Source organism: Schistocerca serialis, chromosome 1, assembly GCF_023864345.2.
Source record: "Schistocerca serialis cubense isolate TAMUIC-IGC-003099 chromosome 1, iqSchSeri2.2, whole genome shotgun sequence".
Lineage (NCBI taxonomy): Eukaryota > Metazoa > Arthropoda > Insecta > Orthoptera > Acrididae > Schistocerca > Schistocerca serialis.
Window position 1 is genome coordinate 787,933,077 of NC_064638.1, and position 24,881 is coordinate 787,957,957.

The 24,881-nt window shown below is 43.8% G+C and overlaps 1 protein-coding gene across 1 annotated transcript in view; it reads right to left on the reverse strand.

The window, feature by feature from the left end:
- The window catches only part of LOC126433499 (mite allergen Der f 3-like), a 69,881-nt gene extending 59,380 nt beyond the window's left edge, over positions 1-10,501 (reverse strand). The window contains exon 1 of the mRNA XM_050090449.1: positions 10,460-10,501. Coding sequence (XP_049946406.1) covers positions 10,460-10,501 — 42 coding nt within the window. The remainder of the gene's footprint in view (positions 1-10,459) is intronic.
- Between the last annotated feature and the right edge of the window lie 14,380 nt (positions 10,502-24,881).

A 24,881-nucleotide genomic window follows, 5' to 3' on the forward strand; every position in this document is an offset into this window, starting at 1 on the left:
GCCGAATCATCGTTGAGTAGTGGGACAATCTGGACCAACAGTGCCATGATGAACTTGTTGATAGCTTGCCAGGACGAATACAGGCATGCATCAGTGCAAGAGGACGTGCTACTGGCTATCAGAGGTACCAGCGTGTACAGCAATCTGGACCACCACCTGTGAAGGTCTCACTGTATGGTGGTACAACATACAGTGTATGGTTTTCATGAGCAATAAAAAGGGCGGAAATGATGTTTATGTTGATCTCTATTCCAATTTTCTGTACATGTTTCGGAACTCTCGGAACCGAGGTGATGGACAACTTATTTTGATGTGTGTATATATCTGTACGGATATCTGAGCTATTTCCCAGATAAATTATGTTAAAAATCATGTACATTCATGATACAGGATAAAGTCACCGCATATAGTATTCCCACATCAACAACACCAATGAAGACCTATTGGTTTTCATTCTGAAGTTCGTTCCGTCTCTGATTACCAGAAGCATCTAAATAAACTCCTGCTGGGTTGAAGGCATACGGTTAGGAAGCAACCTATCTCATAATAGTTACTTTATTTATTGTTTACGTATTAAATTTATTAAATATTCTATAAAACGAAACTTATTTAATGCTTAAATGGAGATTTGTATTATATCTTCCAGCCCCTGGCAAAATAAAAGGAATTGTGAGTATTATGTTCTCTAGCTTGTTATCGTCACCAGATGAACTGAAAACCTGTCAAAGTATAACTAAGGAGGTCAGGTTGGACTCGAGCAGCGACGGCCTCTCCTCGCTGGTTCATCTGTGCTTTGACGAGCTCATACACAGATGATCTGATAATCATGTTAGGAAATGAAGCCGGTAACATTTCCATTTGTGTGAAATCATACTGTTATTGGTTGTGTACTTATCCGTGTCTTCTTAAATGAGACGATCTTTACGAATTGAGCGAACGTCTGGAGGGTACCATATGTAAGGGGAAAGTAAGTGTTACACGATCAAAAACACTATCACAACGTGCTTAATAGCGTCGTGGTCAATCTTTGCAACACAATATAGCAGCGATTCTGTTTGGAACGGATTTGAAAAGTCCTTGGTGGGCTTTGGAGATGTGTAGCTCCGAATGACTACCTATAGCTTACACAATTCCCGTAACTTACCGACTGAGGCATTGTGGTTGCGGAGCTGGCGTCATATATCTCACTATCAGGAGGCTAATCTAATACATTAACTTGAGTTTGTCGTGCTCCTCAAACCACTGTAGCACGTTATCACTTTGGGTTCGTTTAGTTACCACTGGATGAAACGAGTTTGCCTTTATTATTTGAAAGCTAAAGTGGCTGGGAAAAAATGTGCAAACGCAAAAGAAGGATACACTGCCGTGGCGAATATGACTGGCATTCAAGAGAGCTCGGAATGAATTAATAAGCCCTCGTTAGGGTTTTCAAGGGACTCTTATACCACTCTTGCTGCAAAATAGTTGCAAGTGGATGTAACGACGATGGAAGTGACTTTCGATCAAGCAGTGCTAAATGCTGATTGCTCATCAATATTGAGATCTGCTGACTGTGCTCACGCAACCAGTCGTGGACCATACGATCTGCTGCAAAACAGTACCACTACTGGGGTAAAGACATTGCACCATGGAATGGACCTGATCAGCCAAAGCGGTGACATAATCCTTGAAGTAATGTGACCTTGCAGAGTAACAATGGGGCCCACGGAGTATCAAGACTGATCTCCGCCACGTTTCACTCTCGGAACTTAAATTCGGTGAGAAGTTAGTGTGAAAGAAGTTATCCGACGGAATTACTTTGTTCCATTGCTCTATAGACCAGGTTTTATGGTTTCGCGACCATGTATTTCTAGCAACGCGTTTGTACCTGAGATGAGTGGTTTGAGCCTTCCATGTCGCCCTGCAATTCCCAGCGTACGGATCTCAAAAAAATGGTTCAAATGGCTCTGAGCACTATGGGACTCAACTGCTGAGGTCATTAGTCCCCTAGAACTTAGAACTACTTAAACCTAACTAACCTAAGGACATCACAAACATCCATGCCCGAGGCAGGATTCGAACCTGCGACCGCAGCGGTCTTGCGGTTCCAGACTGCAGCGCCTTCAACCGCACGGCCACTTCGGCCGGCGTACGGATCTCCCTCGTTGTTTTGGCGCCGACATGGTTCGCAGATGCGACATCCAGGTTTGCAGTGACTTCTGTAGCTGTCGCCAGAATCCTCTTCAATGACCGTCCATCACAACGACACTACACACATTGTCGTCCGCGTTGTGTTTTAGCAGATGAGGTATTTCCGCTTTTTCTGTATGCGGCGTTAAACTTCGATACGGTGCTTCTTGCAACACCAAACACTTCGGCTCCATTACTTACGCAAGTACCCACGGTACGAGTACCAACAAGTCGCCCACGTTAGAATTCACTGGAGGACTTTGAACAGGTGTCGTTCGTGTTCAAATACAACAGTGCAACCTGCATCCTTGGCTACCAGCAGCATTTACACGTATATCCGAGCATACGTTCTCTTCGCTGTGTATTTTTGTCCAAGCCTTGCATCATCACTGCTTTGAAATATATACATATCTGCGTTTACAGTGTCTTATTTTACATTCTGGACATTATTCATCGAGGTAATAAATATCTCTCGCAATTTCTGATTCTTTTATGATATAATAATTAAAATTCTACTTCGAGATTTCGTAGATGCTGCTATTCAAATGTTCTTCTTCCTGTTCTATACCTGTTATTCGGCTTATTGCCATTCGCAGTTATAACTTTTTTGTACAGCACTAAGAACTGATCAGCCATTTACTTCATGATGTTTTGGATGTCGCTGTTAACTGTTGAATGTTGTTTCCAACTGTCGAACATGGGCTGGTGATACCTTTGGTACATGTGTGTGTGTGTGTGTGTGTGTGTGTGTGTGTGTGTGTGTGTGTACGCGAGGGTGTAAATCTACATCTACATCTACATTGATACTCCGCAAGCCACCCAACGGTGTGTGGCGGTGGGGATTTATTGTGATTAGGTATACATCTAGATGCATTTTACTTTTTTGCTTCCTTAATATGTGTGTGTGTTTGTGTGCGTGAGTGTGTGTGTACATTTCATAGGTGGAACCAAAAAGAAGTACTTCCATTTAGTTGTAATTAGATGAACCCAAAGTGATAATCATGAAAATAACAGGACATGCAACAGAGGACGATGCAAAAAGACACATCAACGGAGTCACCGTAGCTCGATACCTGCCTGCTGTAAGATAACTAATGTTAGTCCTTGTAGAAATTTCAGCTTGCGTTACCATAAATATTCGATATGCAGTTATATCAAGCGATGGGAAATTTTCCAAGCAAGTAACTAATGAAAATAATGCAGAATGAAAACGAACAATAAAATAGTAAGCCAAGCTTGCCCTGCTTGAGCATCAACATCACTTAGTACAAAATCAGCATGGGCACGATATGAAACTGATGGTCCATGTAGCACATCAACAGACTTCTTCCTTTGACGAATTGTTGCAAGGAGCCCAAAATCATTTTCATTTCGTCCACAGCTGCCGTGGTGCCTTCCAGTACTACCACACATGCAATGGATGCCCAGGCGAATGAGTTCCGTAGCATAATACTCCCCACACCGGCCTGCGTCCGTGGCCGGTTTCGAGCAGCCTGTCACCTGCATGACGGCGTATCTGGTCTCCATAATCGACCAGATATAGCAAGAAATGTGGTTCATCTAATCAAGCGACACGTTTCCGTTAATTTATGGTCCTATTTCGACAAGTCTGTGCACACTGCGATTGCTGTTGATTATTGTTGGATCAACATGGAAACACGTACAGGTCGTCATCTGCAGAGCCCCATCTTCAACAATCTGCGCTGAATAAGTGTTCCGAAACACTTGTAACTGCACCAGCATTGTACTGTGTGGCCAGATCTGCCACAGTACGCCGCCTATCCCGCTTTACAGAGCGGACAAGCCCGCAACCTCCGCGTTCGGCGAGGAGCATGGCAGGAACGCGGGTGGGTGCCATCCCCCGCCCCCTAATTTTCTTACTACATTAATATATTTTTGTCGCGTCTCTTAATTAAATTATTGTCAATGCTCAGTTTTACTTCATAGAGCTTAATACCTGCGAAGTCAACTGAGAATTGCTAGATGGCGCTGACAGACAACCCAATAAAAAAAGAACAAATCTTTTGCGGTGGAGCATGCACTTAGCTAGTGTGTCACTTTACATACTCACAAGTAAATTGACACTTCAGATATTCACACTGTATAATGAGCTCCACGAAAATAACGTGTGGCAAGACTAAACACACTTCTTCCTCATTTTGATGTTGCATTCTTTAATGATGGAACCAGACTTGACTCCTATCTGAAACCTAAGCTGTAAGATAAGAAATTAGTAACATATAAGCAATTCCCGCTACCCGGTCAGCCTGACTAGAGAACTACTGATTATTACAATAATGGTCGCCTGTCTCTTGTGTGACTGTTGGCCACTTTTATATTATTGAAATTAAAAGATTCTCGGAAATCTGGGACCGATATCTTGCTAGTATCATTGTCGATAACAACAAAAGTAGTCGAATTCACGATTTCTGGAATGGACGTACTGTCTCTATACATAATTCAGTTTGGACGGAGCCCTTAGTGTGCGAGACATAATCGCACCTGGCCAGTTTCTCTACCATTGTCAGGTCTTTCGTTTTTGTGTTCACAGACCGATTGTTGGCAGTTTTAATCGTTAGTCACGGCACAGCTACAGCGGTTCAGTTTTCTTCTGTGTAGTTATGGGCGTTGTAATCAGCAGTTCTGTTGACTTCTGCATTTCAGCATATTACTTTCATATTTTAAGGCCTGATGCATTACATTTTTAAGTAATAAGTGTACAAGTAGAGCTAGTATTTGGTGCCCTTTTTGTCAGTAAGAAACACAGTACATTTGATTATTTCAGTAAATCTTATTCCGGGATTTCAACTACAGAAGATGGTCCACGTGGTTCGAAAAAACGTTTTGATGATAACGGCCCATCTACTTCAAATGCGAATAGTAGCAGCGATACAGGTATTGTTGTAGGTAAAACCTAATTATGTTATGTAATTGTTTGTTATTTGGAGCACCAAAACAAATCTAATTTTTCTGTGTCTAGAAACGGCAGTAAGTCGAGAGAATGTAGGGCAAAATACTAGTGGATGGTGTGTGGAGAACACAAGCTAGTGGTGCTCAGTCTGTAAAGATGTACGGGATATGAGAGTGAGTAAATCACAGATTAGTATTTCGATGGGTCTAGTTTGTGGAGGTAAACAAGCTCAAGGTAAAACAATTGAGAAAAAAAATTTATAAACATGGGAATTCTGCAGCCCATTTAACCACATGCAGACGTGGAAAGAAGAGAAAGTAGTGTGTTGTGTAAAACCTTGTAGTTGAACACTAGAAATAAATTTTTGTGAGTAAAGGGAAAGTAGCAAAAAATAAAAAATAGTATTTAAACTTTCACAAGCTTGTGGATATACAGATTCAAAATAATCACCACGAGAGCAAAACACTGCTCTGTCAGCTGTTGCCCAAGAACTGTTTGGAGAATTATCTAGGTATCTAAAGTATTTTCAGTGCGTTGGGTGGCCTCAACATTTAGATTAGTGCCAGCAGAATGGAAGTCCTACCAGGCTTTAAATGCTCATTTTAATAGGTGTTCGAAAGACGTGATTAGAAAATCAAATGTAAGGGACGAGTTCAGAAACCGTAGAAAATACTATCGAGTCCTGAGTTCGCTTGCAACATTCTACTGCTTATTGATGTTCTTGAAGAGATTGGTATCCTCTCACAGAACCTACAATAGACCGGTGCTAGTATCCCGTCGTCATGCAGGGCAATTATGAAGTGAAGAAGGGCCACTGAAGAGCTGAAGGAAATGTCAGTTCTTGCGTGAAGAAAGCAAAGAAAAGTCTTTCATAAGGGCTTTTCAAAGTCATTTTACTTGTTCCTAGAAGAAAATCAAGCAGAATGACTTTCGGGATTAATATAAAATGCCTTAATGCCAATTTAAGGCAAACGCTAATTTCTAATGACAATCAAGAACTCAAATCGTTCATAAAGACACTGATATTCTGGACAGTAAAAGATGGCCGTAAGAGATTGCGAGCCCATGGTTAGAAAGGGGAGGAAGCGTAAGAAAACTGTGTGAACGTTTCATTCTTTATTTTATAAATGTAAGAAATATTTCAAAGATTACACTCACAATAATGGAGAGAACATTCCTGAAAACCTGAAACCAGGTTTTGGTTGTGTTGTTACACTCCCTGTGAGCACATCGGACTGTGGAAGAGACTTCAGCACATTCAACTTATTTACGGTAACGTTGCAGAAGTCTGGTTCCCATCTCCCATTTTTACAGTTCATTGCAATTTGGGAACTTCCGCTGCTTCTATGAAACTTCGAGCATTACAACAAAGAATCGATCGAAACACACAAGCAGGCCGAGGAGAGAAAATGCGAGAAGGCTAATCTACAAGTTCAGCAATCTGAAGTACACTCCAAATTATGGGATCTGCTTTAAGTCAATCTCCCACTACTTTTATTAGAAATACAGCACTGGTGTTGAGGTGAGGACATACAACTCCTTGCCGCCTACTCGTTGGTTCACCGGCCTTTAACTAGTGATTTTTCTTTTCTTTTTCTTTTTAAACTGGTCTCTGCGTACATGTAAGCTATATGAATGTTTTCCGTCACTCTCCGTGTTTGACGTATTATTTTCTTTACATAGTTTATTCAACCTTTTCGCTTCAACGTGTGCCATTAAAAGGGTTACCAACTTTTTTAGAGATAAATAAACCTTCTTATTCCAAGGAGATGTGAATGAAAAATAAATTAGTTCTAAAAATGAAGTGTTTGCAAAATTTATGTTTTTCTTTATTTAAATGCGAGTTTCTCGTCTTTTTCGCATTAAATGTGGATTATTAGTTGATTTTAAAAGGTTAACCAGTGCTTCATTATACATTTACGTTTAAATAAATGAACAATTATTTTTTATTTAAGTTTATTTAAATTCTGTCTGTCTCTCTTCCTGCTGATTTTCACCAATGACCGATAATTCTATTTCAGTAAATACTGAAGTGACGTGAACAGAGACCAGTTGATACAGTTCCATTCTATGAATCATTCTTACAGATACTATTTATTGACCTGAATTTATACTGATGTTCACTTTTTATCCAGTCATATCGTTTCTTCGATTCCCAAGCTACTGAGCTTTTCGGCATTCAGGTAAATACACAAAGTTTACTGTACTACTGGTCATTAAAATTGCTACACCATGAAGATGACGTGCTCCAGACGCGAAATTTAACCGACAGGACGAAGATGCTGTGGTATGCAAATGATTAGCTTTCAGAGCATTCACACAAGGTTGGCGCCGGTGACGGCAGCTACAACGTGCTGACATGAGTAAAGTTTCCAACCGATTTCTCATACACAAGCAGCGGTTGACTGCCGTTGCCTGGTGAAACGTTATTCTGATGTCTCGTCTAAGGAGGAGAAATGCGTACCATCACGTTTCCGACTTTGATAACGGTCGGATTGTAGGATATCACGATTGGGGTTTATCGTGTCGCGACATTGCTGCTCGCGTTGGTCGAGATCCAATGACTGTTAGCAGAATATGGAATCGGTGGGTACAGGAGGGTAATACGAACGCCGTGCTAGATCCCAGCGGCCTCGTATCACTAGCCGTCGAGATGACAGGCATCTTATCTGCATGGCTGTAACGGATCGTGCAGTCACGTCTCGATCCCTGAGTCAACAGATGGAGACGTACGCAAGACAACAACCACCTGCACAAACAGTTCTACGACGTTTGCAGCAGCATGGACTATCAGCTCGGAGACAATGGCTGCGGTTACCCTTGACGCTGCATCACAGACAGGAGCGCCTGCGATGGTGTACTCAACGACGAACCCGGGTGCACGAATGACAAAACGTCATATTTTCGGATGAATCCAGGTTCTGTTACCGCATCATGATGGTCGCATCCGAATTTGGCGACATCGCGGTGAACACACATTGGAAGCGCGTATACGTCATCGCCATACTGGTGTATCACCCGGCGTGATGGTATGGGGTGCCATTGGTTACACGTCTCGGTCACCTCTTCTTCGCATTGACGGCACTTTGAACAGTATAAGTTCAGATGTTTTACGACCCGTGGCTCTACCCATCATTCGATCCATGCGAAAGCCTACATTTCAGCAGGATAATGCACGACCGCATGTTGCAGGTCCTGTACGGGCCTTTCTGCATACAGAAAATGTTCGACTGCTGCCCTGGCTAGCACATTCTCCAGATGTCTCACCAGTTGAAAACGTCTGGTTAATAGTGGCCGAGTAACTGGCTCGTCACAATACGCCAGTCACTACTCTTGATGAACTGTGGTATCGTGTTGAAGCTACATGGGCAGCTGTACCTGTACACGCCATCCAAGCTCTGTTTGACTCAATGCCCAGGCGTATCAAGGCCGTTATTACGGCCAGAGGTGGTTGTTATGGGTACTGATTTCTCAGAATCTGTACACCCAAATTGCATGAAAATGTAATCACATGTCAGGTCTAGTATATTTGTCCAATGAATACCCGTTTATCATCTGCATTTCTTCTTGGTGTAGCAATTTTAATGGCCAGTAGTGTATTAAGAAACGACTGTCCATAAACATAGACGAAAAACTGGACTGAAAACTACCAATTGGCATTCAACACCAAAATGCACCGAACTGCGTCGACTGTTTTCTATCGGCTGCTCCCATAGATTGAATTCAATCTAAAGAATGAATGAATTATCAGTCGATACGTAAAACTACAGCTAAATGAGTCCATTGCGTTCCAAAAACCCGTTGAATCGACGTTTTCAGTTGGTTGCTCGCATCACTATCTTCACTACTAAAATAATATTTGCTCAAAACAGAATCACTCTAACAGGCGACAAGCTTCCCCGATTCAAAACTGCTCGTTCAAATACGCCAGGCTATAGCAATCCTCCCTGCGTGAAAGTTCTCATGGGTCAGTGGATTCCGTTATTTGCATGTCCGAAAGAACAGATACCATCGGTGACCATTTAGCTCTCTCGAATGAAGTGATAATTAAATAAAGACCCTAAGCTGCTGACAGGCTTTGATATACATAAACGGGGACAGTTGAAAACGTGTGTCCCGATCGGGACTCGAATCCGGGATCTCCAGCTTTCATGGCATGCGCTCTAATCGTCGCAGCCACCGTGGGCACAGAGAATAGTGCGACTGCAGGGATTTATCCTTTGCACGCTCCCCGTGAGACCCACATTCCCAACCTAATGTCCACACACTACTTTCGTAGTGCCCTTGCCCACTATGCTCATTAATCGCGGCAGCCAGTCTTACCGAGTCCCGTAAGAGTTCGGGCCTTGCGTGTGTATCCGCACAGAAGAAGAAGGTCAATGGTCGGTTAGTCTTAATTACATGAAGATGGTATCTGTGCTTTCGGACATGTAAGCAGGAGATCCCGGGTTCGAGTCCCGGTCGGGGCACTCATTTTCAACTGTCCCCATTGATGTATATCAACGCCTATGGACTGCTTAGGGTCTTGATAATTATTATCTGATTCCTCATTTGTCGATGCTACATTAAGGAGGTGTATGAGAAAAGTAATGAAACTAAAAATACAGCGAGTGATCTGGCAATGCTGTGTTGTTTAAATCGGTGTGTTCATCCCGCATGCTCAGTCCGAGTTTGAGTTCCGTACGGCCATCATATGATTTTTGAGAGCGCCATCAGTGAAGCTGCTTTTTTGTTGTGCGTAACTAAAATGCAATTTAGAGCAACTTCATTCCATCAACTTTGTGTTAAACTTGGGGAATCTGCGAGTTTGGCCTTTGAAAAGCTGAAACAGGCGTTTGGGGAACGTTCCTTATCAACAAGCTGTCACTAGCGCAAATCATTTATGGAAGGCCGAGAAGACGTTGAAGATTAAACTCGCTCAGGGAGACCTTCAGCTTCAGAAGCCGACGAAAACATCGAACGTGTGCGTGCTCTTGTTACATCAGACCAACGTTTAGCAATAAGGATGGACGACTTCTTAAACACTTTCACCATATATCAAATATGCGAAATATTTGTGCCAAATGATGGCGGAAAGCTTCACAGCAGAGCATGTTTTACATGTAGCAGCCCTGTGAGCAACTCTGATAAATTAATATGTCAAAAAATCCGCCTCAGTTGCGAAATGTTACTGGTCTTTACCTGCGTTTCAGCTAGAGAAATCTAGCCTTCTTCAGAAGCATAAAATAAACTAATACATGCCAGAATAAGGCACGGTCAAACATAAAAAGCTAAAGTACCGTGGTACCATGTTAAGCTACGTTACGTAGCTGAGGAACAGCCCCGGCCCCACTTCGTGGGAAGCGGCCGGTTAGCCGCGGACGCTACGTTGGAACTCACTGTGGCACGCAGATATGTCGAAGAAACGTATGCGCCGATCATCGTGAGATATAGTATATACTGCCAACCAACTCTTTCAGAAAGTTGTCCTTAAACGTCCCAGGGTATTCGTGAATCGGATGGGACCTGAGATTGAAAGCAACTGGATGGCGCGTCATGACAATGCCAAATGTCACACGACCACTTCCGTCACGAAAGTTTTTTGACCTCAAAAGGCATTCCTGTTGTTCCACAGCCCTCTGTTCACCTGACCTGATCCCTTGTGACATTTTCTTTTCCCTAAATTCGAAAATGTCTTAAAATCACGTCATTTTAGGATCCTGGAACACACCCAAAAGAATGTGACCGACATGTTGAAGGCCCTAACAGTTGAAGCGTTTCAGCGCTACTACCAAGACGGGGAACAAGCTGCCGAAGAGAACTACTTTGAAGGGGACAATGCTTTCAGTTGAAAAAAAATAAATAAATAAAAACTCTGGTAGATAAAATATCAATCTCAATACTTTCCTCACACAGCTCGTACATAGTTAACGAGTCAGGCTCTCGTGACGTCACCAGGCGTCAGTAAGTTTCGCAGTGGATAGGAGGGCGTAATGCTTTGACTCATCAATGTAAGTCAAATCTTCATGTCAGTACCAGCTTCATTACAGCAATGAACCTCTCTTGGGGGGTAGGCGAATGTGTATAGTAAGTAAGATCTAGAAACGACCGACTAATGGCTTGAGAGGGTCACTACCGCTGTGTTATATTTAAAAATACGCTTCTGCACACTAAATATCGACAATTTATCATCCTTCCATATTTATAAGTGTCCTACAATTGTACGGGTTCCCAGTTCCTACAGAATTAAGAAACTCAGTGAGACGAACCTAAACGAGAGCTATCTAACTGAATTCATAAAAGAAAAGAAAATTTCCTGTAGAATTACCGGAAACGTGAGAGCCTCGCGCTACTCGCGTCGATTGCTTCCACGAGCGCAGCAGTCGATGCCAGAAAGTGCGGCGCGAAGCAGGAAAGAGAGGAGCAGCCGCCGGCGTCGCGTGATCGATACGGCGCCGCCCTGGCCCCCGCCTCCGGCCGCCTACTCGCCTCCCGTCGCCGCCCCCGCCGCCCTACCGCATGCAGCCGACTCTGGCGATGGCGCTCCCCGCCACAGCACGCGGGCCGACGCCGACGCCACCGACGCCGCCCCCGAGGTCGCAGACCCCAGCCGGACGCCCGAATCTGGGACGGCGTGGCGCGACGCGACGGAGCGCTCACCGAATGCCCTTGACGGATAGCGCCGATCCGAGCGTGCGTTCTCCACGTCGGAGAGGCAGAATGATCAGGTACTCTCTGCGGTAGTGTAGGAGTATCTCAGACATCCTGGTGAGAGCCCAGTATCATACAAAGAGAAATAAATATTCTGTGTCATTGGATCAGCACCTCAACCTGCTGTCTCCGCACCCCTCAACCGTCTTGAACACACTTCCACAAAATGAAAATTAGGAATCTGTGCACAAACGTTTCAAAGCTGGGAGAAAACTTCCGGCACAAAATCATTAATACTGAAAGAAAATTTGCTCAGTACGCGTAGTTGATAGCTCGCCCAGACAATACTACAAACTGTAGCTACTCATAGAGCTAGCAGTAGCCCCTAGAACCTGGGCAGGATGCCAGATGACAAAGTACAAGGCCAAGAACGAGATGGAATGGAAAAAAACTCAAGAAAGTAATGGCAGTCGGTAAGAATATGTCTTCTCTAACAGAGTGGAACAAATGGATATTGCAAGTATTGTCCGAGAGTAGTGATACCGTAGGAAAAGAAAGCTATATTCTACTATCAGCTGCAGAAATTATTACAAGTGTTTCCCTAAAAATGATGACATAGTATTAACAGATAATTTCGCTATGAGAACCAGCAATCTCCCGAAAATTAACTAAAAGAAAATTTTGCCACATGAAGTATAAGCGTTGAAAAAAGTGTAAATTCCTAAGGGACCAAACTGCTGAGGTCATCGGTTCCCAGACGTACACACTACTTAAACTAACTTGTGCCAAGAACACACACACACAGATGGTAGAGAGAGGACTCGAACCTCCGGCAGGTGGGGCTGCGTAATACGTGTCATGTCGCCTCAAAACACGCGGCCACTCCGCGAGGCTATAAGCTCTGATTGTTGGCATACACTCATTACACTTTCTTGCCTCTTTTGACGTATATGACACACTTACGAGCTATATTATATATGTGGATCTGAATTCTGTTAATCTTCTTTCTTTTCACTGTGTTGTGCGCATGAGCCACATAAATGCATTTTCTAAAATCGTTGCTTAATTGAAACCAATGCATTTCACAGGGTGATTTGAATATTACCTTTCTTTTTACTCGAACAAGTGTACCTGTTCTATTTTTCTTCGAAATGTCACGACCAGTTTTAGCCACCGAGATTATTATCCAGCTTATCTACGTAAATTCTCTAAGCGATATTATTTTGCACAAATTTTGTCACCGCCTATGTTCGACGTAACAGACGGCAGGTGGCAACACTGGCACTAGAGGGTATATAAAATGTGTTAGGAGTGACGTGGAAAAGAGTACAGTCGTTATAATATGGAAATGGAGCGATCTGTCTGACGTCCGCCGGCCGCGGTGGCCGTGCGGTTCTAGGCTCTTCAGTCCGGAACCGCGAGACTGCTCCGGTCGCAGGCTCGAATCCTGCCTCGGGCATGGATGTGTGTGCTGTCTTTAGATTAGTTAGGTTTAAATACACTCCTGGAAATGGAAAAAAGAACACATTGACACCGGTGTGTCAGACCCACCATACTTGCTCCGGACACTGCGAGAGGGCTGTACAAGCAATGATCACACGCACGGCACAGCGGACATACCAGGAACCGCGGTGTTGGCCGTCGAATGGCGCTAGCTGCGCAGCATTTGTGCACCGCCGCCGTCAGTGTCAGCCAGTTTGCCGTGGCATACGGAGCTCCATCGCAGTCTTTAACACTGGTAGCATGCCGCGACAGCGTGGACGTGAACCGTATGTGCAGTTGACGGACTTTGAGCGAGGGCGTATAGTGGGCATGCGGGAGGCCGGGTGGACGTACCGCCGAATTGCTCAACACGTGGGGCGTGAGGTCTCCACAGTACATCGATGTTGTCGCCAGTGGTCGGCGGAAGGTGCACGTGCCCGTCAACCTGGGACCGGACCGCAGCGACGCACGGATGCACGCCAAGACCGTAGGATCCTACGCAGTGCCGTAGGGGACCGCACCGCCACTTCCCAGCAAATTAGGGACACTGTTGCTCCTGGGGTATCGGCGAGGACCATTCGCAACCGTCTCCATGAAGCTGGGCTGCGGTCCCGCACACCGTTAGGCCGTCTTCCGCTCACGCCCCAACATCGTGCAGCCCACCTCCAGTGGTGTCGCGACAGGCGTGAATGGAGGGACGAATGGAGACGTGTCGTCTTCAGCGATGAGAGTCGCTTCTGCCTTGGTGCCAATGATGGTCGTATGCGTGTTTGGCGCCGTGCACGTGAGCGCCACAATCAGGACTGCATACGACCGAGGCACACAGGGCCAACACCCGGCATCATGGTGTGGGGAGCGATCTCCTACACTGGCCGTACACCACTGGTGATCGTCGAGGGGAGACTGAATAGTGCACGGTACATCCAAACCGTCATCGAACCCATCGTTCTACCATTCCTAGACCGGCAAGGGAACTTGCTGTTCCAACAGGACAATGCACGTCCGCATGTATCCCGTGCCACGCAACGTGCTCTAGAAGGTGTAAGTCAACTACCCTGGCTAGCAAGATCTCCGGATCTGTCCCCCATTGAGCATGTTTGGGACTGGATGAAGCGTCGTCTCACGCGGTCTGCACGTCCAGCACGAACGCTGGTCCAACTGAGGCGCCAGGTGGAAATGGCATGGCAAGCCGTTCCACAGGACTACATCCAGCATCTCTACGATCGTCTCCATGGGAGAATAGCAGCCTGCATTGCTGCGAAAGGTGGATATACACTGTACTAGTGCCGACATTGTGCATGCTCTGTTGCCTGTGTCTATGTGCCTGTGGTTCTGTCAGTGTGATCATGTGATGTATCTGACCCCAGGAATGTGTCAATAAAGTTTCCCCTTCCTGGGACAATGAATTCACGGTGTTCTTATTTCAATTTCCAGGAGTGTAGTTCTAAGTTCTTGGGGACTGATGACCTCAGATGTTAAGTCCCATAGTGCTCAGAGCCATTTGAACCATTTTTGTCTAACGTCCAAAAGAATATAATCATCGGCTTTCGGGCCAAGCAGCTAAGCTTGTACGCTGTTTGCTTGCCGCCGTGGATAAAGCAAAACGTGCATGGGCAAATGGCGCTATCCAAAACCAGCGCTGTGACGACTGTGGTGTACCAAGGGCCTTAGATGATAGGAGTCAACGACGGCTGCGGATATGTCTATGGGCAAATAGACGTGCAGCTGTTGAGCAACTGACCGCCCAGATAAACGTCGGGGCTACCAACGGAGTCTCCTCAACGGCCGTTCAGCGAGTGTTGCTGGGAAAGGAGACTCCGCAGCAGGAGCCCGTATTATGCAATCGCAACTGGACGTCCACTGAGCCACGACAGATGACCTTTTCAGATGAATCACATTTTATGCTCCAGCGGAGAGATGGCCGTTGGCTTGCGCGGAGTGCAGCGTCTGAAAGCAAACACCTTGCAACAATTGTCGGAAGCGTCCAGGCCAGAGGAGGGAGCGTTATGGTATGGGGAACGTTTTCGTGGCATTTGCTGGGTGGTCATTCTTGAAGCTACAATGGATCAACACAAGTATGCGTTTATCTCTGGGGACCATGTCCACCCCTACTCAAAGTTTGATTTTCCCTGGCACTATGGCATCTACCAGCAGGGCAATGCAACGTGTCACACAGGTCGTATGGTACGTGCGTGGTTCGAAGAGGACCAGGATGAAATTACCGTACTCATAGGGACACAAAACGTCTCGGATTTAAGCCCAGTCGAGAATCAATGGGACCACCTCGATCAGGCCATCGATCCTCAACCGAGAAACCTATCGCAGTTGGCCACGGCACTGGAGTAAGTATCCTTCCACATTCCTGACGGTACCTTCCTCATCGATTTTCTTCCTCTGCGTCTCGCAGCGGTCCGCGTCGCAGAATTTGGTTATTCAGGCTTTTGGCAGATGGTCACATTAATGTGACTGGACAAAGTATTTCAGCGCTTTAGAATGTAGGCTTCCTCAATGTAACGATTGAATAAAATGGGGAATAGACTACAACTTTGTCTCATTCCCTTCCCAACCAGTAACTCCCTTTCATGCCCCTTGACTCTTACAACTGCCTTCTGGTTTCTGTACAAATTGTAAATAGCCTCTCGCTCCCTGTATTTTAGCCCTGCCATCTTTAGTATTTGAAAGAGATTATTCCAGTATTGTCAATACCTTTGTCTAAGTCTACAAACGCTAGAAACGTGGGTTTATCTTTCCTTAGTCTATCTTCTGAGGTAAGTCGTAGGGTCAGCATTGCCTCGTGTGCTCTGATATTCCTACAGAATCCAAACTGATCTTCCCCAAGGTCGGCTTGTACAAGTTTTTCCATTAGTCTGAAAAGAATTCGTGTCAGTACTTTCCAGCAGTGATTAATTAAACTGATAGTTCGGTAATTTTCACACCTGTCAACGCCAACTTTCTTTGGGATTGGAATTATTATATTCTTCTTGAAGTCTGAGGGTATTTCGCGTGCCTCATACATCTTGCTCACCAGACTATACAGTTTTGTCATGGTTGTTTTGTTGTAAGGTGTTGAATACGTACCTTTAAAATATTAAGTTTACTTTTGGGATGCATAATCGTCGAACTTTTTCAATATCTTTTGGAGTCTTCATTCTTCAGTGGCACCAAATTCTAAAGTATTGTATATAACTAAGGCGGAGCTACCAATCACGTACATAGATATTACTGGTTGCATATTTCCTGCTTTGGTATTTATTTGTGTCGCCCTTACATAGAACTCGGAATTGTTGCTTCCACAGTTTCCAGAAACTCACCCTGTTTTTCACACTCACCACCAACCGTTTTGGTGGACGTAATCCCAACTCAGGACTATTATTTGTCGGCTTCCGTGTTGGTATTAGTGCTGTTGATGGAAATTACATTTATGAAACTATTATTTAACTTCCGGCACTATGTAGCAGAATATATAATTGCCATGACTGTATTCCTATTCTGACAGAAGAGATATACACTCTTTCGTACAGCATTCTGCATTCCGTGTATCAATAACGCACTCGTATTACATAACATATAATAAGATATTTTCCTGACGGCATACAGCTTTACTGTACAGTTGAATGACGATGGCGTCATCTTGGGTACAATATTCCCCATTCGGATCTCCGTGCAGGGACTACTCAGGAGGATGTCATTATCAGGAGAAACGAAACTGGCGTTTTATGGATCGGAGTGTGGAATATCAGATTACTTAATCGCGCAGGTAGGTTAGAAAATTTAAAAAGGGAAATGGATGTGTTAAGGTTAGATATAATGGCAGACAATGATGTTAGGTGGCAGGAGGAACAATACTTGTTCAGGTGAATACAGAGTTACAAATACAAAATCAAATATGGGTAATGCTGGAGGAGGTTTAATAACGAATAAACTGTGGACCAGGGGTAGCGTCTTTGATTCATAATCAAAACGGCTTCGGTCCCGGGTTCGATACTCGCCACCGCCTAAATTTTGATAAATTATCAGCATTGGCGGCCGAAGACTTCCGGCATAAGAAGTCAGCCTCATTCTGCCAACGGTCTTGTCAAAGAGGGCAGAGGAGGTGATAGAGGTTCAGGGCACTCTCTTGTCCTAGGGGTGGGAAATTGCCCCTAAAGGCGGAAGAATCAGCAATAATCAACGACATGAGGATGCAGAAGGCAATGGAAACCACTGCATTAAAGACACGTAACGTGTATCCAAAGGACATGTGGCCTGTATTTGAAGAAGTGTCATTATGATCTCTCCATTGGCAAAAGATTCCGGAATTGTCCCCCATTCGGATCTCCGGGAGAGGGCTGCCAAGGGGGAGGTTACCATGAGAAAAAGATTGAATAATCTACGAGAGGATAATGTTCTACGAGTTGGGGCGTGGAATGTCAGAAGCTAGGACGTGGTAGGGAAACTAGAAAATCTGAAAAGGGAAATGCAAAGGCTCAATCTAGATATAGTAGGGGTCAGTGAAGTAAAGTGGAAGGAAGACACGGATTTCTGGTCAGATGAGTATCGGGTAATATCAACAGCAGCAGAAAATGGTATAGCAGGTGTAGGATTCGTTATGAATAGGAAGGTAGGGCAGAGGGTGTGTTACTGTGAACAGTTCAGTGACCGGGTTGTTCTAATCAGAATCGACAGCAGATCAACACCGACAACGATAGTTCAGGTACACATGCCGACGTCGCAAGCTGAAGATGAACAGATAGAGAAAGTGTATGAGGATATTGAAAGGGTAATGCAGTATGTAAAGGGGGACGAAAATCTAATACTCATGGGCGACTGGAATGCAGTTGTAGGGGAAGGAGTAGAAGAAAAGGTTACAGATAATATGGGCTTGGGAAAAGGAATGAAAGAGGAGAAAGACTAATTGAGTTCTGTAACAAGTTTCAGCTAGTAATAGCGAATACCCTGTTCAAGAATCACAAGAGCAATAGGTATACTTGGAAAAGGCCGGGAGATACGGGAAGATTTCAATTAGGGTACATCATGGTCAGACAGAGATTCCGAAATCAGATACTGGATTGTAAGGCGTACCCAGGAGCAGATATAGATCACAATATAGTAGTGAAGAAGAGTAGGCTGAAGCTCAAGACATTAGTCAGGAAGAATCAATCCGCAAAGAAGTGGGATACGGAAGTACTAAGGAATGACGAGATACGTTTGAAGTTCTCTAACGCTATAGATACAGCAATAAGGAATAGCGCAGTAGGCAGTACAGTTGAAGAGGAATGGACATCTCTAAAAAGGGCCATCACAGAAGTTGGGAAGGAAAACATAGGTACAAAGAAGGTAGCTGCGAAGAAATCATGGGTAACAGAAGAAATACTTCAATTGCTTGATGAAAGGAGGAAGTACAAACATGTTCCGGGAAAATCAGGAATTCAGAAATACAAGTCGCTGAGGAATGAAATAGATAGGAAGTGCAGGGAAGCTAAGACGAAATGGCTGCAGGAAAAATGTGAAGACATCGAAAAAGATATATTGTCAGAAGGACAGACTCAGCATACAGGAAAGTCAAAACAACCTTTGGTGACATTAAAAGCAACGGTGGTAACATTAAGAGTGCAACGGGAATTCCACTGTTAAATGCAGAGGAGAGTGCAGATAGGTGGAAAGAATACGTTGAAAGCCTCTATGAGGGTGAAGATTTGTCTGATGTGATAGAAGAAGAAACAGGAGTCGATTTAGAAGAGATAGGGGATCCAGTATTAGAATCGGAATTTAAAAGAGCTTTGGAGGACTTACGGTCAAATAAGGCAGAAGGGATAGATAATATTCCATCAGAATTTCTAAAATCATTGGGTGAAGTGGCAACAAAACGACTATTCACATTGGTGTGTAGAATATACACTGGCGACATACCATCTAACTTTCGGAAAAGCATCATCCACACAATTCCGAAGACGGCAAGAGCTGACAAGTGCGAGAATTATCGCACAATCAGCTTAACAGCTCATGCATCGAAGCTGCTTACAAGAATAATATACAGAAGAATGGCCATGAGAAGTCTACTAATATCAGATACCGGTCTTAATTTGAGGAAGAAATTTCTGAGGATGTACGTCTGGAGTACAGCATTGTATGGTAGTGAAACATGTACTGTGGGAAAACCGGAAAAGAAGAGAATCGAAGCATTTGTGATGTGGTGCTATAGACGAATGTTGAAAATTAGGTGGACTGATAAGGTAAGGAATGAGGAGGTTCTACGCAGAATCGGAGAGGGAAGGAATATGTGGGAAACACTGATAAAGAGAAGGGACAGGATGATAGGACATCTGCTAAGACATGAGGGAATGACTTCCATGGTACTAGAGGGAGCTGCAGAGGGCAAAAACTGTAGAGGAAGACAGAGAAAGGAATACGTCAAGCAAATAATTGAGATGAAGAGGTTAGCACAGGAAAGGAATTCGTGGCGGGCCGCATCAAACCAGTCAGTAGACTGATGACCAAAAAAAAAAAAAGAAAATAGAAATGTGGATAAGCTACTAAGAACAGCATAGTGAAAGCATAATTGCAGTCAAGATATACATGAAGCCCATGCCTACCACAATAGCACAAGTTTATATGCCAACTAGCTCTGCAGATGATGAAGAGATTGAAGAAATGTATGATGAGCTGAATGAAATTACTCAGATAGTTAAGGAAGGCGAAAATTTAATGCGAATGTGGGACTGGAATTCGATATTAGGGAAACAGAAGGAAAAGTTGTAGGCGGATATGGACTGAGTGTAAGGAACTGTGGTATCAGACACCAAATGTGGCGTATTGAAACTCGTCCGAGAACTTTCCAAATGATTTATTTGTTTCCCCTACAATGCTAAATTCACATCGGTCTGCGTCACAGGGCCCGGCAATGATGGGGCCACTGCCCCGGCCCCCCTGTGCAACGCACTGTGGCGAGCTGGCCTTGTACGCTAGCTGCAGAGTTCCGATTACGTCAGGATGGTTGCGCCACATGTCAGGAGCTGAGATGACTGCCCGCGGTATCGAACCAAAGAGTGTTCCGCCCTGGCTGGCTGTGGACCCCATGTCGGCCTCATAGGGTCGAACCGACGACGCGCCATGGACTGGGATGCTCTCGCCCCATCCGTTGCTGCATGTAGCCTGGCGGTGTGACATGCCTCGCCATCCAGGAGAGCTACCACCCTTGAATGAATCTCGTACCTATTTATACTTGGCTGTGCGCCTCTGTTTTGCTAAGGCACCGCACCGAGTCACGTACGCGTAACACTTGGGTTGGCCAGTGGCCCCCTTCTGCCTGTGGCTTGCGCCGTGAAAACTGCTGTGTGCTCCCTCTCCGGCAGTTCTACGCCCCTGTGGCCTCTATGTGCCTTCGCAATTGCTGGTATGCATAACTTACTGCAATCCAACCCACAAAACTAACTTTTACTATCCTAAACGGTGGTGCTGCAACAGAATGAAAGAGGACGCTGCCTGGTAGAATCTTGCACACAGCATAACTTAATCGTCGCCAACACCAGAATCGTGAAAGAAGGTTGTATACGTGCAATAGGCCTGGAGACATCAGAAGGCTTCAGTTAGATTATATAATGGTAAGACAGAGATTTAGGAACCAGTTTTTAAACTGTAAGGCATATCCAGCGGCAGATGTGGACTCTGACCGCAATTTATTGGTTGTGGATTATAGATTAAAACTGAAGAAACTGCAAAAGGGTAGGAATTTAAGGGAGACACGACCTGGGTAAACTAAAAGTCCCAGAGGCTATAGAGAGTTCTAGAGCGAGCATTATGGAACGACTGTCAAGAACAGTGACAAAGGAATACATTAGAAGAACCATGGGTAGTTTTTATGAGATGAAATGGTGAAGGCACCACAGCATCAGTATGTGAAAAGACGAAGGCTAGTAGAAATCATTGGATAATGTAGGTAACACAAGACATATTGAATTTAAATGATGAAAGAAGAAAATATAAAATGCAATAAATTAAGCAGGCGAGAAGGTATACAATCGTCTCATAAACGAGATCGGCAGGAAGTACAAAATGGGTAAGCAGGAAAGGCCTGAGGACAAATGTAAGGATGTAGAAGCATATATCACTAGGGGCAAGATAGATGCCGCATACAGGAAAATTAAAGAGACCATTGGAGGAAGGGGAACTTCCTGTATGAATATCAAGAGCGGCTGGGGAAACCAGTACTAAGCCCCAAAGAAGAGAAAGCAGAAAGGTAGAAGGAATATATAGAGGGTCTATACAAGGGCGATGTACTTGAGCTCAGTATTATGGTGATGGAAGAGGACGTAGATGAAGATGATGTAGGAGATATGATTCTACGTGAAGAATTTGACAGAGCACTGAAGGATCTAAGTCGAGTCAAGGCCCCAGAAGTAGACATCATCCCATTAGAACCACTGTTACCCTTGGAAGAGTCGGCCATGAGTAAACACTTCTACTTGGTGAACAACATGTATGAGACAGGCGAAATGCCCTCAGGCTTCAAGAAGAATATAATAATTCCAATTCCAAAGAAAACAGGTGCTGATAGGTGTGAAAATTCCCCAACTATCAGTCTAATAAGTCACAGCTGCAAGTTGCTAATATAATTCTTTACAGACGAATGGAAAAATTGGTAGAAGACGACCCTCGGAGAAGATCAGTTTGGATTTGGTAGAAATTTAGAAGACAGGTCAAGGAAAGGCAAATCTATATTTATAGCATTTGTAAAATTAGAGAAGGATTTTGACGCAGTTGACATCAGCCAGATAGCAGTTGTAAGAGTTGATGGGCACGAAGGGGTATCAGTGGTTGAGAAGGGAATGCGACAGGGTTGTAGCCTGTCCCTGATTTTATATAATCTGAACATTGAGCAAGCAATAAAGGAAACAAAGAAAAATTTGGAGAGGAGTTAAAGTATAGGGAGAAGAAATAAAAACCTTGAGATTTGTTGGTGTCATTGTAATTCTGTCAGAGAAAGAAAAGGACCTAAAAGAGCAGTTGAACAGAATGGACAGTATCTAGAAAAGAGGATATAAGATGAACATCAACAAAAGCAAAACGACGATAATAGAATGCAGTCGAATTAAATCAGGTGATGCTGAGGGAATTAGATAGGGAAATGAGACATTTAAAGTAGTAAATGAGTTTTGCTGTTTGGGCAGCAAATAAACTAGACAAATATAAACTGTAGACTGGTGATGGCAAGGAGAGCATTTCTGAAGAAGCTTTTGAAAAGTGGTGCTACAGAAGAATGCTGAAGATTAGATGGGTAGATCACGTAACTAACGAGGAAATACTGAACAGAGTTGGGGAGAGGAGGAATTTGTGGCACAACTTGACTAGAAGAAAGGATCGGTTGGTGGAACGTTATGAGGCATCAAGGGATGACCAATTCAGTACTGGAGGGAGGCTCGGAGAGCACAAATCGTAAAGGGAGACCAAAAGCTGAATACACTAAGCAGATACAGGATACGTGTGGCAGTAGTTACTCTGAGATGAAGGGGCTTGCCCAGGGTAGAGTAGCATAGAGAGCTGTATCGAACCAGTCTTTGGAGTGAAGACCACAACAAAAATAGCTGTGCAAATGTGAGTGAGCGGTTCTAGGCGCGTCAGTCTGGAACCGCGCGGCCGCTACGGTCACAGGTTCGAATCCTGCCTTGGGCATGAATGTGTGTGAAGTCCTTAAGTTAGCTAGGTTTAAGTAGTTCTAAGTTGTAGGGGACTGATGACCTCAGCTGTTAAGTTCCATAGTACTCAGAACCATTTGAACCATTTTGAACCAAAAACATAATAAGATATAATGTATATCCATGACTGTTCTTATATCCTGGCCGATGAGATATATGTACAGTGTTACAGCATTCTGTATTCCTTGGATCAATAAAACAGGTAAGGCTCGTTACACGATAGTTCCCACAAACGTGTCAACATTTTGGCGTCACACACATCATCGACCGCTTGATCGCTATCGACTTCTGTCAGCGTTCGCAACGGCTCTCTCACAGGATTTCATGCGCACGTAACGGAGCTTTACAAAACACGTCATTCTTGGAATGATTTATTATAGTTATTGCTACACTAACATTCCACGAAATGATTTATCGGCGGTTAATGCCTTCACATAAGAGTGCTCTCTTAGGAGTGAGTTATTATCGTCAATAATTTACAATTTAAGAATGAAACACACTTGTTTTATAATTTGCAGTATGGCGTTTCAGTTAAATGTCACTTAATGTCGCATCAACGATACAAGTCTTCAAGATAGAATTCGATTATATAGGCTGGAGTTATAAATCACATGCTTAAGCACTAGGATAATGAATAATGCCGTGGTTTCTGGAGTCGAAAGTTCTTGGTTCACATCCCGTTGCTTTCTTACGAATGTTCTGCAATATTAGACGTTATTTACATTCAGTCTGATCTGAGAACGAGAGATGAAATATATATTTAGCAATTCCCGTGTATGTGGCTAGGCAGGAACTTAAGAGAAAAGCTTAAATTACAGCGATTGAAACTAGCGTAAGTGATATTCATATTCTTTCTTTTCACAAATATTTGGGTCCTCATTTTTGAATATGTGCCGCCTTTCGAGTATATGGTTAGGCAGGAGCATAAGAGGACAATTTAAATTGTTGCGAGTGAAAAGAGGAGCATCAGCATTCGTATTCCTCCTAAACGCTGTTTATTTGCGAATGTGTAGCGCTTTCCTAGAGCGGTGGGGACCTAAAGGTGCGCTTTAAGCACTGCGACTAAACCGAGCTGCAACAAAATATCAATTTTTTTCTTATCACAAATATTTGTCTCTTTATTTCCGAATATGTAGCGACTTCCGAGTGTGTGGTTATGCAGGAACCTAAGAGGACAGCTTAAATTGCTGCGAGTGAATCGAGGAGCAACAATATTCATAGTCTTCCATTTCACAAAAGCGATTGCCGATCATGCGGTCATCGATACTGCGCGTTACGTCAAAATGCAAGAACTGTTGCGAAGCGCGTATTACCCCAATAAACTAGTTATGTTACAGAACTTCATAGATAGACTGAGTTCTTTCATTAAGAAACTATTAAATGGGCATAAAAGTAACGTTTTTGTATCGAAGATAAAGAATAATAAAGAAGTAGATACTGTATCTCTGACTTTAGTGCTAGGAGAACGCTTGCATAGTTAAATTTACGACCTTAACGAAAGACTAACTGTGAGTGTTTCATATTACGTATAACGTCAACTATTTCAGATGATTAAAGTTGTCCTTGCGATTTATTTCTCATACATCAGCGTTGGGGTACTGGTTGTAACGATGCTATATAAATATTTGGTTAATATTTATACATTTAGGCAGAGATAATAGTATTTGTGTAGGTTTGTACAGAGCTCAGTTAACTTTAAAACGTTTGATCATTCAAAGAAAAGCGACTAAAATTTGGTGCAAAAAATTAACTATTACTGCAGGAATACATTGTAGTTTAACGTACAGGCAATCTTACCATTTTCCAGGTTTAAATTAAGAAGCAGATATCGCGTTGCTGCGACCAGTAAAGTTGCACGTACGTATAAGAATGGGAACTGTGTACTGCGAAGAAGCAAAAAGTAACGATAGGATAAAGATGTATCTTCCGGAAGAGTAAAACATCTCCAGCGTTGCGATCTATATTAAAAGGCATTATAGCGAACACCGAATTATCTACAAACGCTATTATCTAGGACG